The following is a 16,081-nucleotide window of genomic DNA, read 5'->3' on the forward strand; positions in this document are numbered from 1 at the left end:
CAGCCGCAGGTGCAGGTGGTTCTTACCCAGCAGCAGATAACCGGCATCGCCCCTACCACTTTGAGCCAATCCACAGCATGGTGGGAACTGCCTCCCATCCCACAAGAGGAAACAGAATGAGAAACAACTGCTCTCCACGGGGGGAAGCCAGACCATGACAGGCACTTAGGAACAGTCACAGCTCTATTACTACCTCCCGTGGTCAGCCAGGGCTGGGAGTCGGGTGGAGGAGAGGTGGGAAGAAGCGGCAAGGCGTTCATAACCAGCAGTGTTCCCTGTAAATTAAACATCAGTTGCCTTCTGTGTCCATCTGCTGTAATTGAAGGCAGGAAAAGTGTCTTGGTGATTAAGTAGCAGTAGTAAACTTTCCGATCAAAGCAAGGATAGAGAGATTACGCTTATAAATAAGCATCTGCAAAGTGTGTGTGTCCTTCAGGGTGGAGCAGACAACGAAAGCATAGGTAGTTAATGTGGGCTACGTACAGGGCGAAATAGCTAGAGCACACTTGGAGTGCAAAGGTCAAATGAGTAGTTGGGCTCAAGTAAGGAGTCCCACAGAGAGGACGGTTTTTTTTTTAACATTGTTTTGAGAAGGTTTTCATTCCTTCTGCCCCTCCCCCCGCCTCCCTCAAGCTCAAGCAAACAGACAGCCACATCTCTCCGGAGATAAAGGGATTAGTCTTTTAATAGTACACAAGAGTTGCTTGCACCCATGTAGCTGGGGACCGTGTCTTAAGCAGCTTCTAGAACTTCCATCTCCTCTCTCTCTCAGCCCTCCCAAGGTGTCACCTCCCCTCTCCTTTGCCTGATGAAACCCTTTTCCCCTCTTCTGTATCACTTTGTCCCAAGTCTAAGACACACAGAGTTTATTGAAATAAAGTCAAACTTTTCAATCGGTCTGAAGCCCATGGCAACTGAAGATTGGTTGACTTCGTTTCCACGAGGGAAACACGCCTGGCAAGTGTTGCTATTACTTGGTCCCTGTGAGCACATTTGAGTGGTTGCGGTGGGGTGTGTCTCCACGGTGTAAAGTGAGATCCTCCAGCAGGCCCCAGAATCCAGTACCGCTCTTTGGTGCTTACACTTCAGCAGCAGCTTGACTGGTTTTAGGATCACCATGGAAACACACTGAAGGATGTGCCTGTGATGATGTCTCCAGAAAGGAGTAACTGAAGAGAGAGGCCCAATCCTAAATGTGGGTGGCACCATTGACTGGGCCACACCCCAGGCCAGTAAAAAGAAAAAAGCAATCCAAGTACCAGCATTTGCCTCGTCCTGCTTCCTGACTTGAGGATGCCCCACTCAGTCCTGCCGCCATTCCTTTCCTGCCATGACCGACTGTGTCCTTAAAAATGAGGACCAGAACAAGCCCTCCCTTATGTTATCTGTGCAAGTGTTTTGTCCCCGAACAAGAACAGTTATCAATGCGCGCGCGCACACACACACACACACACACACACACACACACACTACTTCCCACCAACAAACTCAAAAACAGTTCCATGATCACATTCGGCCTCGTGGAAACGACTTTCAGCAGAGGCTGGGTTGTCTGCAGTTGGCAACACTTGGGCTGAGGCAGGAGATTCCTCGCCACTACATTTCAAGTGGAGCGTATTAGACACGTTGCTGAAGGGGCTTGCACATCACGGAGTAGACTAATTGGCTGCAGCGCTCTGCCTCCAACCCATCTCCATCCTCCAATTAAACTCCCATCATCCCGTTGTCCAGGCGACCTGCTGCTGCCTCTGACTTGGCATTTCTGTTGGGGTTTGAGGTTTGGGTTATTCCGTAGTCCTTCGGAAGCTAACTCCATGGAACATTTTAAACCCTCCACGTTTTAATTGAGGCTCTTTTAATTAAAGCACTTTCCACGGGCGCCTCGGTCACAAGTTATTTCCCCACATCCTCAGTGCTTAGTCTCCGAGCAGAATTGGAAATATTGATAGAAATTCTAAGCCCTGCCCTCCCGCTGAAAGCGTTGTATCAGGATTCGGCTCAGAAGAGTACCATTACCTTTAGCTGTCACGGATCTGTACACTTGATCGATAAACTTCAAATATTATTAGAGGTGGAGGCTTCAGAGATTTGCTCTGTTCTTTGGAGAGAGACAGAGATAAATCTTTCTTAGAAATTGACTTGAATTTGCACTCTCGGTCTTCCCAGTGAAACGCATTTCTCTTAGGCATCCAGCAACTACAAGGGGGGCAGATTTATAGGCCATGTGCTTCATGTACTGAAAGATTTAAATGGTAAATCCTTCACATATGACTTCACAAATCATGTAAAGTTAAAAGATTTTTACCGTTTCTGTTGCTGCTGTGCTTAAATTGTAAGGTACAGCCAGTAAATCATTTTAATGGAGGTGTCGTACTTGACTCAATAAAAAAAAAAGGGGGGGGGGACAATGGTTTAGCTTCCACTCCAAAATGTTAATGTATTAATCAACGGGAGAATAATTGTTTTTTACTATGTTATAAATCTCAGGTGCCATTAGGATTTCAGCGAGAGGTGATGTAGCCACATTCCTAAATTAAAATTGTTTACTCTGCCATACATCCATTCTGCATCACCATAGCTCATTGTGGGTTCATTCTGGGGTTGTTCCCCAGCCCAAAAGTCAAAAGAGGGTTATCCTGAGGGAGTGAGGCTCATAAGAGAAAACTAATTACACGGTGAGGTGTTAAATAGCATCCGAGCCATCTGGCGATGGGCAAGCATTCTTTCCTGCCTTACTGTTTTTTTTTTCTCTCTCTCTCCTCTTTTTCTTCCTTTTTATTTATTTATTTGCTTATTTATTTGTTTTGAATTAGGTTTTTAGGTTTTAAGTTGAGGCTATCTCCCTCACACCTCGTACATGTGGCAAGCATGTCTCTAGCCTTATAAGCCTGGTTTTATTTCTCCACAGCTAATGCTTTCTCTAAGCATGTTCCTCTAAGGAAGTGAGCTGTGGGGCCTCTCTGTTATGCCCCTGCCCCCCAGTTCCTGTGATAGCCTGAAGGTACCAAGCATGGTGCCCATAAATATTTAGGCCAGCCTCCTTAATTTTCAGGAGCTGTAAGTTCCAGGGTGTGGGTAGCCAGTGAGGTGAGGGACCGGCTGAACCCACCAACTCCCCCTCCCCCACAGCTCCCTAAGTTTCTCTCACACACAGTAGCACTCCTATGCTGCCTCTAATGAGATTGCCTTGTGGGGAGAACAGATCGATTTCAGCCCTGGACAGGTCAGTCTGTTCCCTCCATGTACTTGATCCATCTGGTTTGTTCTCTCGGACTCCTCCATTAAAAAAAAAAAAAAAAAAAGTAACCTTCTGACCCTGGAGGCAGTGTCCCTGGGGCTCCTGGTGTCCTTTAACGAGGCCTACATCCCTATCCCTCTTCTGATTTCAACAGATTCTCGAGCAGGTGAAGAGGGCGCCATCGGGACAGTGGACCACGCAGTGATTGGCGGCGTCGTGGCTGTGGTGGTGTTTGCCATGCTTTGCTTGCTCATCATTCTGGGCCGCTATTTTGCCAGACATAAAGGTAAGCAAGGTGCTTTGGCAGGCTAGAGCAGCGGTAGCGCCACAGCCTTGGGGTCGGGGGACTGCACTGTGGTCATTAGTAGGCAGCGCGGTGTGGTGACTGGCACACCCTATGAGGTTCCTAAAATGGGGAGAAAGGGGGCTGGGGTGGGTAAAGAAACCTTAGCAGCTGCTGCTGAGGACTCTGTGGGAGGAGTTGGACTCCCTCCCTCGCACTACAGAGCTGTATAGGTCTGTTGTTCTCCAGTCTGCATTTGGGGATAGAGTCAAAATGGCAAGGTAGGGGCTGGTGTGCCCAGTGGCCTGAGCCCTGGAAGATTGTATGCATGGCAAACATATGCGCAGCCTCCTCATTTCCCAGGAGATAGCAGGACCAGTTCACTGACCCTGAACTCTGAGTAAAACTGGTCCCCAGGGCCAGAATGTTTCCTCCTTCATGTGATGTGCCCAGTTTTTTATTTTTAAATCCTTTGCCTTAAAAGCCACATAAATATGTATTTTTTAAATTATCAGGGCAATTGATTTAAATTGCCATTAATCATCACACTTACCAACTGTGCAGACTGGATGGGCAATCATCTTTGCCGATGCTCTTCCTCTCTGCCTCATGCTGCTCCGAGCCTCTTCTCCCCTCCTGGTAATTTAGCCTTCCTTTTCTTTGTCGGCCCTTGTCTTTCTCAGTTGTTTTTCTCAAGCACTGTGCAATGCATTAGCTTTGGGGTGGCGGCGGGGGAGGGGGCAGCTTTGTAGCCGCTTACATACTGCTTGGTTGGTACTTGGGATTGGGGAAGGTCCCTGGAGCCCAGCAGGGGAGGTGCAGAGTACTTAACAACAGCCTTTAGGATCCGGAAGTGCCTGTCTGGAGCTGTGTGGCCCAGAATCTCTGCCTTTCAGTGCTTAGCTTGGGAGCTAAGAGCTGGGTGTGCGCAGCATCCGTGTAGGATCAGGGAGAGGGGGTACACTTGTCTGCAAGAGAGAGGACACAGGAAGGAAGCGCTTGACCACCTGCTTGCTCAGTATTACTTTAAAATCTGAAAATCCAGCAAATTGTCTCAGCCTTGTTCAAAGTAAAAGAGTCTTTAGAGTCAGAACATAATGGGAAGAGAGCTATCAGATTACACCAGGCAGTTTGAGTCCTACCTGCCGGCTACTCCGAGTTGAAGTCTCGTCTCTCTCCATGTAAACGCTCCGGATTTGGTGATAGAAATGTCACCAACTGGGTTAATGTTCTGTCTGTTGTCATTCTAAAGTGGCTGTGCCAATTAGCAAATCCATGAATCCGGGTCCAGGCTCCAGTCACATGGTGAGAAAGAATCTCTTGTTCATGAACACCAGAGCCCAAGCCTCGCTTACAGCCTTGGCAATGCCAAATTCCATCCTCCATCTCATGCCCTGCTCTGAAACGGAAGGCATAAGGAAACCAACCCCTATACAAGTTCAAGCACAGTCTCCCCTGTGGGTAGCCAGTAGTGACTCGTGAAGCCAGGAGACTCTGGTTGGAGTAACTGATTCAAGATGACAATAGCAGCACCATCCCATCGGGGCCCTAATTCATTTATTGGCTAATTGTTCTTCCTTGCTTTGGTCTTTAACCATGTGCGAACATCTCTGGTCATCGGTCTTTGGTGTTTACTGTTAATGCGTTAGTCAGCAGCTCTCCAGCTTTCTGCATTTTAGCCCCACTCACGTCTTCTTCTCTGGTCATAATCACTGCTCTAATGTCTTGTTTGCTGAATTACATCGCAGCAGCTCAGTTGGAGTGGTACCTTTGGAGCCCCGGATCCCCATCTGTCTCACCCACCTCGCTCTTCTTCTTCCAATTGTTTTTTTTTCTAACCCCCCCTCTGCTGCCTGCACAGCACTTCGGCTGATGATGGCCATAAAGCAACTTGCCATCTCTGTACCACTTCCCAGAGGCCATCAGAGAGTCACAGTGCTTTACCCCTTCATCTTTCAGGTACATACTTCACTCATGAAGCCAAAGGAGCCGACGACGCAGCAGACGCAGACACAGCTATAATCAATGCAGAAGGAGGGCAGAACAACTCTGAAGAAAAGAAAGAGTACTTCATCTAGATCTGCCTTTTTGTTCCAATGAGGTGTCCAACTGGCCTGTTTAGATGATAAAGAGGCAGTGATGCTGGAACTTGCGAGGAGCTCGTGTGGTTTTTGTTTTTTTGGTTTTTTTTTAAATGAGTGGGTGGAAAGATGCGAGACTGGGACGGCTTGGGGTTTGCTATGTAAAAACAAAAAGAAAAACTGTTCTTTGAAAGGACGCTCTGCTGTTTGACACCTCTTTTTAATCTGGTTTTAATTTGGTTTGGGTCTTGACTTTTTAGTTTCTGTTTTCTTCCTACCTAGTCAAACTTGGGTACTTGGTTTTGATTTTGGTAGATTGCAGAAAATTCTGTGCCTTGTTTTTCATTTGTTGTGTTTCTTTCCCCTTTCCCTTTTTATGCATTTGTTTTTCATAAAATCAAACTTTTCCCCTCCCAACCCTCCCATTTTTTGGAATTGACCTGCTGGGATTCCTAAAACTTGCTCCCCACTGTTGCCGTTTTTTTCTGCTTTTTTGTTTGTTTGTTTGTTTGTTTGTTTGCGTTGACGGTGACTGCTTTCTGTTCCAAATTCAGTTTCATACAAGGAAAACCAGCACAGTTTAGATTTCATAGTTCAGAACTTAGTGTCGCCATGATGCATTCTTCTCTGTTGTCGTAAAGATTTGGGTGAAAAAAAAAAAAAGAAAAAAAGAAAAAAAAAACCAGTGAAAACTCTTTGCTGCTGCCCATGTTTAAATATGTAGAGCAGCGAAGATTAGAAAAGTAGCCCGTGACTCAGAAACTGTCGTTTGCCGTGGATCTCCATTACTGTACAGGGTTATCTGCAAGTGAGGTGTGTCGCAGTGAGATTGAATCTGTCTTTAACCCTTTATCTGTAGGCGGCTCAGTATAGATTACCCCACGCTGTGCAGAAGGGTTTTGGGGTGGAAAGGTCTCCTCCTTCCTCATTGCCCTAAACAGATCCGACAGGTGAGGTCTGCCCGTTTTATGTACGTGGACAAATTTGAGTTGCCACAGGAGGGAAAGCAGGGAGGGGGTAAAACAGTTCTGCTCTAGTTGTTTCTGCTCTGAACAGTTCCATCCGCCTTTCCCAATTGGCCTTACTGCTCGCTGACGTGCAGGAGAGCAAGTCCGGAGTGTTGTGTGAATGACTGAAGGGGACAGGTTTTTGTTTGGGGGTTTTGCGCTTTTGTTTTGGCTTTTGGTTTTTTTTTTTGTTTTTTTTTTTTTGTTTTTCCTTTGTGCTTATTTAGGAAGGCAGTAGGATGTGGCCTGTATGTACTGTATATTACAGACACCGTCCTGCTGGGGTGCTTGTCCTGCTGGGATTTCCAACTCCAGTCCCCGTGCTGCTCTCATTCCTTCAGATTTGGCTTGACAAAGACAGGAGGTACAAAAGGAGGGCCGTATTGTTCTCGAAAGGTCAGAGCCGAGGTGGAGAAACAGCATGTAGGGATTTTCAGTTATTTAATCAGAACTCAAATGTGAGTGTTTTTATCTTTCTACCTTTCATACACTAGCCTTGGCCTCTTTCCTCAGCCTTAAGAACCATCTGCCAAAAATCCCTCATCTCGCATGATGGCAGCCATAGTGCATAGCTACTAAAATAAGTTACCTTGAACACATCTTAGACCGGAGCCTGGGGGAAGGTAGACGCTGAGTGGGGGTTCGCTGAAGTGTTATGGAAACCTAGAAGCAGTTCTGAAGGACGAAACCTAAACTTACCGCATGTGTTGGTAGGCTCCAGACTCCAACAGGAAAGAAGGCATCAGAAAAGATAGATCTATATATATAAATATATAAATATATATTATATAACATTTTCAGTCAGTACTTTTGGATTTTGCAAGGTGCATTTTTACTATTGTTACATTATGTGGAAAACTTACGCTGATTTATTTAAGGGGAAAAAAGTGTCAACTCTCTGTTATTTGAAAGCGTATTTCTTTTTCTTGTCTTTATTTTTAACTTCTGATAGAACCATTGCAATATGGGGGCCTTTTGGGAATGGACTGGTGTATGTAAAGGAAAATTCATTGTGGAGCAGTGTTTTGTTGACCCCTCTCCTGTCCCTAGGCACTTAACCAAGACAAAAAAGCCACAAGGAACATCCCTTTTTCAACAATTTTATAATGTGCATCTATTCCGAGCCCTTAGCACCCGTCCTGACCATAATGTGCACACATCAAAGGGTGAGAACCAGTTAGCATGTCGTTGAAAGGGTTTTTCAGCTGTTCTTTTTAGAGAAAATAAATAAATAAAATTAAAAAAAATTAAAAAACAACAAAAAAACAAACAAAACAAAAAAACTACCATTGTTCACAGAATTGGCATCTCATTTTCGGGACCGCCCATCTTTCTGTTTTGACAGGTGTACAGTAGTGCAGTGTTCTGATGTAACTTTATGGCTTATAATGTTGACATGTCTCAGGTTCCTGTGTTTTGATTGGTGTTTTTCCGTCTCAGGTAGATTGCAAAGTGTAGGCCCCACACATTGGAAAAAATAATAATAATAAATAATAATAATAATAATAATAAACAAAGCAAAAACAGGAAATTATGGATTTTAGTTGTATATTGGTTTATGTATTTTTCTTAAGTATACAGTGCACTGTTTGAAATGTATTGTTGAGTATTACTTTGTACAGGTTGATCACTTTTTTTAGAGTGAAGAAAGAACAAACTTGTTTTTTTGTGTTTTTTTTTAAAGGAATATAAAATAATGAAGGATGTATAATTGATGCCAAATAAGCTTGTTCTTTAGTCACGACGTCTTGTTTTTCCCTCTAGGCCAGTTCTGTTTCTAAGGTGTACAAGGACCATGTTACAGTGTAAGAAATTCCACATCCGTGTGTTCCCATTCGCATTTTGTATCGGTTCATGTATACCATTTTTACAAAAAGAAAAAAAGGAAAAAAAAGAAGTACTATAAAATATCTGTCTTCTTAATAAAAAAAAATTAATGTTACAAGTGATCCTTTAAATCTCTTTCTGGATTCTTATAACACTCGGCCTCTGGTCCCAGCTTCCTCTCCTAGGACCTTGTGTGTGGGGGCCCAGAGCACTGGCAGTAGGCGGCTGGGAAGCGTCTGCCCACTGGGTTTCTCTCTCTTGTCTGCTCATCCTTGTCCTTACCCTCTTCTGCCCTCACAGTAGATGGGAGAGTCCAGTGCTTGGCTGAACAGAGTCACCTCCAGTGGGCGTGCAGATTTGTGCAGATGTGCGGGCACAGTTGCCGGGGATGGCACCTCCTGTGGATGTGTCCACCGCCACCACCCACCACCGCCACTTTCACCCACCACCCACCAACTTCCCTGTGTTGCCTGCTTCACCCGTCTCTTTCTTTGGGATTCTGTGTCTTAACAATTCACAATGCCTTCTTCCTTTTAAAATTCTCTCTCCTTTCACAAGATGAAGAGGTGAGCTGCTGAGTGCTGGTCTGGCTGCCTGCGGATTGTTCTCACTTACCATTTAGGTTGTGGAGACTCCGGGTCCGGGTGGACTTTGAGATTCAGCAGTATGGCATCATCATCCTTGCCTTGCAGGCGAAGTTAGCAATGGCCGCACTTGTGCAGAAATCTGACCGCCCCAGAGCACCCTTTCTCACCCTCCACCCTTTTCTTCTTGAGTTCCTCCTCTGTCACGGTCAGGTAACCGGGAAGGTTTGGCAGGGAGAGACAAGGTAAGCTCCAAAAAAGGACAAAGGCTGGGCATCTCACTTTGGCTTCTTACATCATCGTCTGGTCTCTATCACTGAGTGGCTGGCACATGGGTGTGGGGGATACCACCGACAAGTGTAAGTGATCACTAGTGACTGACTAAGGTGCCAGTTACCTCAGGGAGGAAGGAAGGGAACCTCAGTTGTGATGGCCACACAGTGTATAAGAATACGTACCAGTAGAGATGTCTTGGGAGAAGGGAAGTGGGCAGGAGCTGGCAAGTCAGCTCAGCAGAAGAGCCAGGAGGCTTCCCAGGACATTAGAGAAGAAAAGTGAGTTAGGTGCAGAGGGCAGTAGACCTAGCCTTCACGTGAGGAGAGAGAGAGAGCACCCCTATGGATGGGATCCATCTTATGCCTGTCCTCATAGTTGAGGCAGAGTTTCAAGAGTTCGCTGGCCTTCCCCCAGCTTTTGCTGAAAAGCAATTATCTACATGGACCACAATCTGCCATATGTCTATGGGACAAGGACAATTTAGGATAGTGCTAAAGATGAAGGGCTAAAGTAGACCAGCCTTTACTAGTAGTCTCATCTTCCCTCGCTGTAAAGCCTCAGGAATGTCACCCAGGCATCTCATCTTTGTCTTTTGCTAGATAAGATAGGATTTGTTACAACCTCAGAGGCTGCTAGGGGAGAGAGAGTAGATACATGGCCCATGGGCTGGGAGTACAGCTCAGTGGAAAAGCCTAAGGTGAGCACGCATGAGGTCTTGACTGCATTCTTCAGCGCCATCAAAAAGATAAGAACCCAATGCCTAGGCAGTAAGATTGACGTAAGCACACTCATGCTCAGTATACTGTAACGTTGATTTAGAAGACAAGGTTGATGCCAGGCAGTAGTAGCACACACCTTTAATCCCAGCACTCCGGAGGCACAGGCAGGCGGATCGCTGTGAGTTCGAGGCCAGCCTGGTCTACAAAGTGAGTCCAGGACAGCCAAGGCTACGCAGAGAAACCCTGTCTCAACCCCCCCCCCCCAAAAAAAGACAAGGTTGCCCGTAGCTTCAGGAACTGGCTACTCTGTAGAGAAAGCTATCTTGTAGACTGATCACGCCCTTGTGAACTTTTTCATAGAATATTTAAGGATTTTCTCATCACGGTTCCATTGATGTTCTTGTTTGTAATTATTCTGAGCCACATGACATCCTGTATGTGCAGTGTCCTCATCCATCTCCTTGCTCCAGAGTCACACACAGTGCAGGGACCCCTGGTGGTCAATGAACTGAGGCAAACACAAGGTGGCAGCTTGGCTATTGAACCACAGTAGGGCATGCAAATGAAAGATGCCAGAAGCAGCTGACTTAGCACACAGTTGATAAGTTTCCTGTGTGCCTCTTGGTATAGCGAACAAAACAAGACAAAAAAACTGCTCTTGCTTCCTCTAGAAGGTTCTCGAAAATGTTTGATCTGGTTGTGTTCTCCAAAATCCATCAACCAGAACCCTGAGGTGATACCCAGGTGTTAATTGGTGCAATCTTTCACTGTCCCCTGTCTAGTTAAAATGTAACTTTCATACCATGGACTTGCTCTGTGGAGAGCTGTTTCTCTGAGTCTGTCATTCAGAGCCTTAAAGCAATCATGTAGTCACCACATGACAAGTGGAAAGACCCTCCTTGAGTGAGGCTTCTGTTGCATTAGAAAATGTGGCCTCAGATTCCTAACATATCTTTTTGTCAAGATCATAAAGAACCAGATTCATTCAGTGAATTCCATACTTGTACAGATAGTTCAGGAAAAACCTCCAAGATGAAGCTGAAATGACCTCAGCCCACTGCACAGCCAGTGGGAAAAGAGGCTCCTCACTGTTGCCCAGACAGGCTCACATCCACTCTGTCTTGGCACATAGTGAATTCTCAGCAAGTAGAGGGCCTTAAAGGGCCAGCAGTCAAGTGCTGGTCGCCTGATTCAACCTTGTACTTTTAATCTCTATTTCAAGGTTTGACTTTGCAAGTCCATCTTCACCTAGGTAGCTCCTGGTAAGGCCTTGAAGATATGTGCCGGTCCACCCCAAGTTTAGTACCCTGGGTCCATCTGTCCCTGAGGCCTGTCAGCATTGGTACCTGTCTCTCCTCGGGGTAATAGCTTTTGAGTAATGACTATTGCCACATATCATAAGAGCCCTTCAGAATAAGGTTAGATAATTGAAATTATGCTCCTTGCCTTGTTTGTGTTCATATAGAAATGCTGAAGTGTGCCTCTAGTGGGAGCTGTGGGGTGATGCAGTCCCCACACCACTTTAGCTGGTAGGAAGAAAGGGGATAGGACCCAAAATGAGAACATCCCAAAGCCTAGACCTAAATATAGTCAGAGTCTAATGCATTTGAGTCTTACTGTCATCAGCATCCAAGCTCTTTTGTGCAATAGGAAACTATATGCTTTGATTTAAAGGTTATTTTTGTTTGGGCTTTTTATTTCTTTCTTTCTTTTCTTTCTTTCTTTCTTTTTTTTTTCCTTTTCTTTTTTTTTCTTCTCCTCCTCCTTCTTATTTTTTTTTTAATTCCCCAAAGACTCTCATGTGTAAATCCCCCAGTGGCCAGTGTAGGAACCACAACTTTTGGTTATTTAAATGCAGATAGGATTAATTTCAAGACCTTCTCTCTTCCACACATGCACACCCACCCTCCCTCTCCTAATTCTTTAAAGTATTGGGCTGGGGAGTCAGGACCACTACTGAGGAGCAAAGCAGCCCCCGCCCTGAACCAAGACCTCTCCAGCTGTCCTCCATGCACATGCTGGCTCACGCTCATATTTCAGACATGCCTGCCTTAAATCTTCTTTAAGTGCTATCTTCTCAGGTTAATTAATCACCAAGCTTAAACTTGCTGTTACCAGCAGGAAGTCCATCCTGAAGTCAGCAATGTTACGATTGCATCTTCTAATACTGTTTATCCTGCATTAGTGTTTACTTAGGGGGAAAATTGATCCGTAATTGATATTTCAGTCTTCCAGAGCTGGTGTTGGAAGAGCCTAATGCAAGCCTTTAATAGCAAGCAAATATTTAAATCCCTTAATGGTTGCTGAATATTGAAATGTGTGACTTCATTACTCTTTTCGGTTTGTTTTCTCTGTAGTTGTGTATTTCATCCTTTAAACTTGCAACGGATGCTGGCAGGCTCCAGTCTAGCTAATCCACAAAAGCTGTTTGCCCAGACACAGCAGTCCTGATTAAAAAGTATTGCAATGGATGGGGGTCTTCTACACTAATCAGTCTCTGTTAGCTAGTGACGAAATTACTATCCATCTCTCTCTCTCTCTCCCTCTCTCTCTAGGCCTGTTTTCTCTAACCTCCTCTCCCAGAATAAAGTGATGGGGGCAGCTATAGTGTCGCAGTTAGGAGCGTGAATCTTTTATCGTTTGGACAAGGAAGGGAAAAATGCCATTACTGTCAACTGAAATGTCCTACTTGGGTTTTTTGCTCCTACTCCGCTGCCAGAGCCCGTTGCTGCTGCTCACAGCTGTTCTTGATGGCTTGATCCTTAACACAGCCAGAAATGCAGCCGGGAGGCACTTAAGACAGTTTATGGAAAATAATAGATTTCCTTGCAGAGACACCAAAGCCTCGAGAAGGGTCTGGATTCGCGTTAGACCCCGGCCAAGATCACCAGTTCTCTCCCTTTCTGGCCTCAGTTACAAAGCCTCTTGCTCAAAAAAAAAAAAAAAAAAAGTGCAGGCCCTCTTGAGTTCTGTTTCCCTGGTTGGTTTTTATCTGCACTGCAAGTCTGGCTCTGGAGCCCTTTGTCTCACCACTCGCCCGCAGCTGCGCATGAGATCTGAGAAGAAACAGTACCTCCACGGTGGACAGAAAGGATGCTACGATGTGGAAAAAGAACTCCCAGGAAAGCTGGCAGAGGCGAGCTGAGACCCAGCTCACCGCCCTGGGTGCCCCAGAGACAAACAGCTATGTTGGAGGCCACCACTGCCCTCCGGGCACAAGGGTGGGGGGGGATCCTTCCTTCCCCATGTGGCCAATCAGGAATGCCAAGAAGTGGTGTAGTTAGCTCTGCTCCCTTCAGCTCTGCAGCCCCGTCTCCCAGGCCAACTATCAGCCAGCCTTTAGTTGAGAGCCTCTGGGAAGGACATTTCCCTTGGGCAGCCCAGGAGGGAGTGGCTTCAAATACTGGGAAAGCTGCCTGAGTGACAGGACCACAGGCTTGCAGCTTTCAGACTGTTGATGCCAATTCAGGTCAAAAGCCATTAGTCTTTGCCCCGCCGGTGCCTGGAAGTGAACTTAGAGAGGGTGTGGCCCGCAGGCAGAAGCCTGTCTCTCTCTCTTTCCCTCATTGCAGTCACAAGCATCCCCAGCTCAGTGCCACCACTCCCCCGCTGTTTTATTCTCAGCTCCTCCTAAATGGAAACCATTAATCATACTAAATTGTGCAATGATTCCATGATAGGGAGAATGCTGATGGCAAAAATCATTCTCCTTTGTTGTGCCAGGCAGGCAAAAGGCAGAAGAAGTATTAGTTTGTCTTTTGCGAGAGCCTGGCTCCTTGCAAATGCTGACCATGTGTTCGCCCAGGCAGCTGCCTCTATGTGCACAGCTTATTTTAGCATCGGGCTAAGGCACCCCAACTGTTGACAGAAAACAAGGCTCCTATCCTCCTCTTCCTCATTCCAAGGACTGCCAGGAATATTTAAAACTGCTGCTGCTCTCACCCAAGCTCTTTCCCACTTCATGGTCCTCAGGTTGGGGAGAGGCCTGAAAGGGGAATGGTGGAAACCCCAAACGTGGTCTCAGATGGGGTGAGCTGCTAAGATAAACTGTCTGTCCATCCACCCTCCCTTGCGACCCCCCGCACCTCCCCCCACACACACTTCTGCCAGCTGGATTGCAGGAAAAGCCAGGTGTGGGTACCAAGGAGGCTTTTTTTTTTTCTTTTCAGAATTTGATGTCTGCTTCGCTTTCGACAAGCCTCTTTGTAAGCCACCCCTTCTGAATTAGAATCATTTTCCAAAAGCTCTTAAGCTATGATTAATGCCAGGGCTGTTTTTAACAATCATCCTGCCAGTCTTAAGCTGTAGTCATTTTCAATAATTTGGAGTGCTCAAAGGCAAGCCAGGAGTTTGTTGACAACAAAACCCAGAAGAGCACAGCCAGGCAGCCACAAAAGATGGAAAAGCAAAGGGACCACTTGGGCTTAGCTGGCTCTCTGCTCCTAGAGTTTCACTACTAAAAGTTTGATTGAACACTCAGAGTGCATTAAGGATCCAACTGTGAACATGGCTGGGCGAGAGGGCTGCCAGCCTGGCTTTTGTGTGAACAAACGAGCAGCATGTTTGGAGAGCTTCTGGTGTATTTATGGACACGCGTGCTCCATTCATGCCGTCCCCAAACCAAAGCTCCCCCATTTGTCTTCCTTCTGCCAGCCTTGAAGACCAAGAAAGAAACACCATCTCTTCTGCTTTGGAGACTGTTTGCCTCCTGTGGATGCTGAACAGGTCTCTGGTTAGGATATGGGAGAACTGACCATCTCCCTGGCCACGTGTGTGAAATGAGTGCGTTCTCCCTCCCCTCTCTCTTCTCTTCTCTTCTCTTCTCTCTCTCTCTCTCTCTCTCTCTCTCTCTCTCTCTCTCTCTCTCTCTCTCTCTCTCCTGTCTCTGTCCCTCTCTCTTCTCTCTCTCTTCCTTGTCTCTCTCCGTCTCTGTCTTTGTCTCTCTCTGTATCTCTCTCTGCCTCTCTCTGTCTGTCTGTCTGTCTGTCTCTCTCTCTCTCTCTCTCTCTCTCTCTCTCTCTCTCTCTCTCTCTCTCTCATCTTGGCAGTTGCATGCAAGTTTCCACCCATTTGGAGCCCAGAGCAGACGAAGCTGAGGCCAACAGTGCCATGATCAGAGGTTTACTTAGCTCAAACTTCTGTAGCACTTGCTTTTACATCAGTGCTTTCTCCAGGAGGAAAGTGTCAGCTCTGGGTAACAGCCATTTAACCCAGTGAGTTAGATGTGATTGAGAGATAAGTTGTGTCTCAGTTTAACCCCGCCTCCTGGGTGTGTCACCAGTGAATCGACTCCCAGGAGAGCTGGAGATGTTCATGAGCGGATTTCCAATACCGCCTTCAACCGTGAATGACAGCAGGGGCCCAGTCCCTCTCCCAGCATGTGCCTACTCTTTGCACTTCAAGATGCTTTTTTCTGAGGCAGAGTGAATGGAATTACAGTGCCTGGTCTCTGGGGCCATGTTTCTGGCTTAGCTAATGCCACTCTAAAAGGTATCAAAAGCTGCCAAGGATACTCCAAGGCTTTGTAAGAGTTTTGGGCTGGGGGTGGGGGGGAAGGGGGCGGAAGGTGGAGTTCTGCTGTAGGTATACTGCCATGGACCCTGAGCCTTTGAGGAAATGGCATTTCCTCAAAAGTGCTGCTTGTCCCCTTATATTCCATGCCACCATTCATGGCATCAGCCACTCCCCCAAAGCTGGGGACCCCAGCTTCAGTCTTTATTCTCTCCATCAGCCTCCCTCAGTAGTTACACCTCCTTCCCATAATCCTCCAAATGCTTCTCCCACTCCACTTAATCTCGTTATTTGCATGTCAGTAACCTTGCCCTGGGGCCTCTTCAACCCTAAGACCGAGATAGCCTCTCCAGTGACTTCCCCTCTCCCTGCCCACCACCCCCATCACTAGAGCAGATGACCTACCTGCGTCCCTCCCCTGCTCAGGCAAAGCTGCTGCTTGACTTTGGGTTTACCATCAGCTGCTCACACCATGCCTTCACCTCGCTCTGGCCCACAGCCCCACTCCCTGACCGCCAGCTCGATGTCCTGTGCTGCTCTGTGCACTCACACCAC

General features: G+C 46.6%; 1 protein-coding gene across 6 annotated transcripts in view; it reads left to right on the forward strand.

The window, feature by feature from the left end:
• Positions 1–8,558, forward strand: part of CADM1 (cell adhesion molecule 1) — a 324,719-nt gene extending 316,161 nt beyond the window's left edge. For all 6 annotated transcript variants that reach the window (XM_084783657.1, XM_084783660.1, XM_084783658.1 and 3 more), the window contains 2 exons: positions 3,393–3,524; positions 5,481–8,558. In XM_084783657.1, coding sequence (XP_084639783.1) covers positions 3,393–3,524; positions 5,481–5,599 — 251 coding nt within the window. In that variant the 3' untranslated portion in view covers positions 5,600–8,558. The remainder of the gene's footprint in view (positions 1–3,392; positions 3,525–5,480) is intronic.
• The last annotated feature ends 7,523 nt before the right edge of the window (positions 8,559–16,081 follow it).

Source organism: Acomys minous, assembly GCF_964271855.1.
Source record: "Acomys minous genome assembly, chromosome: 5".
Lineage (NCBI taxonomy): Eukaryota > Metazoa > Chordata > Mammalia > Rodentia > Muridae > Acomys > Acomys minous.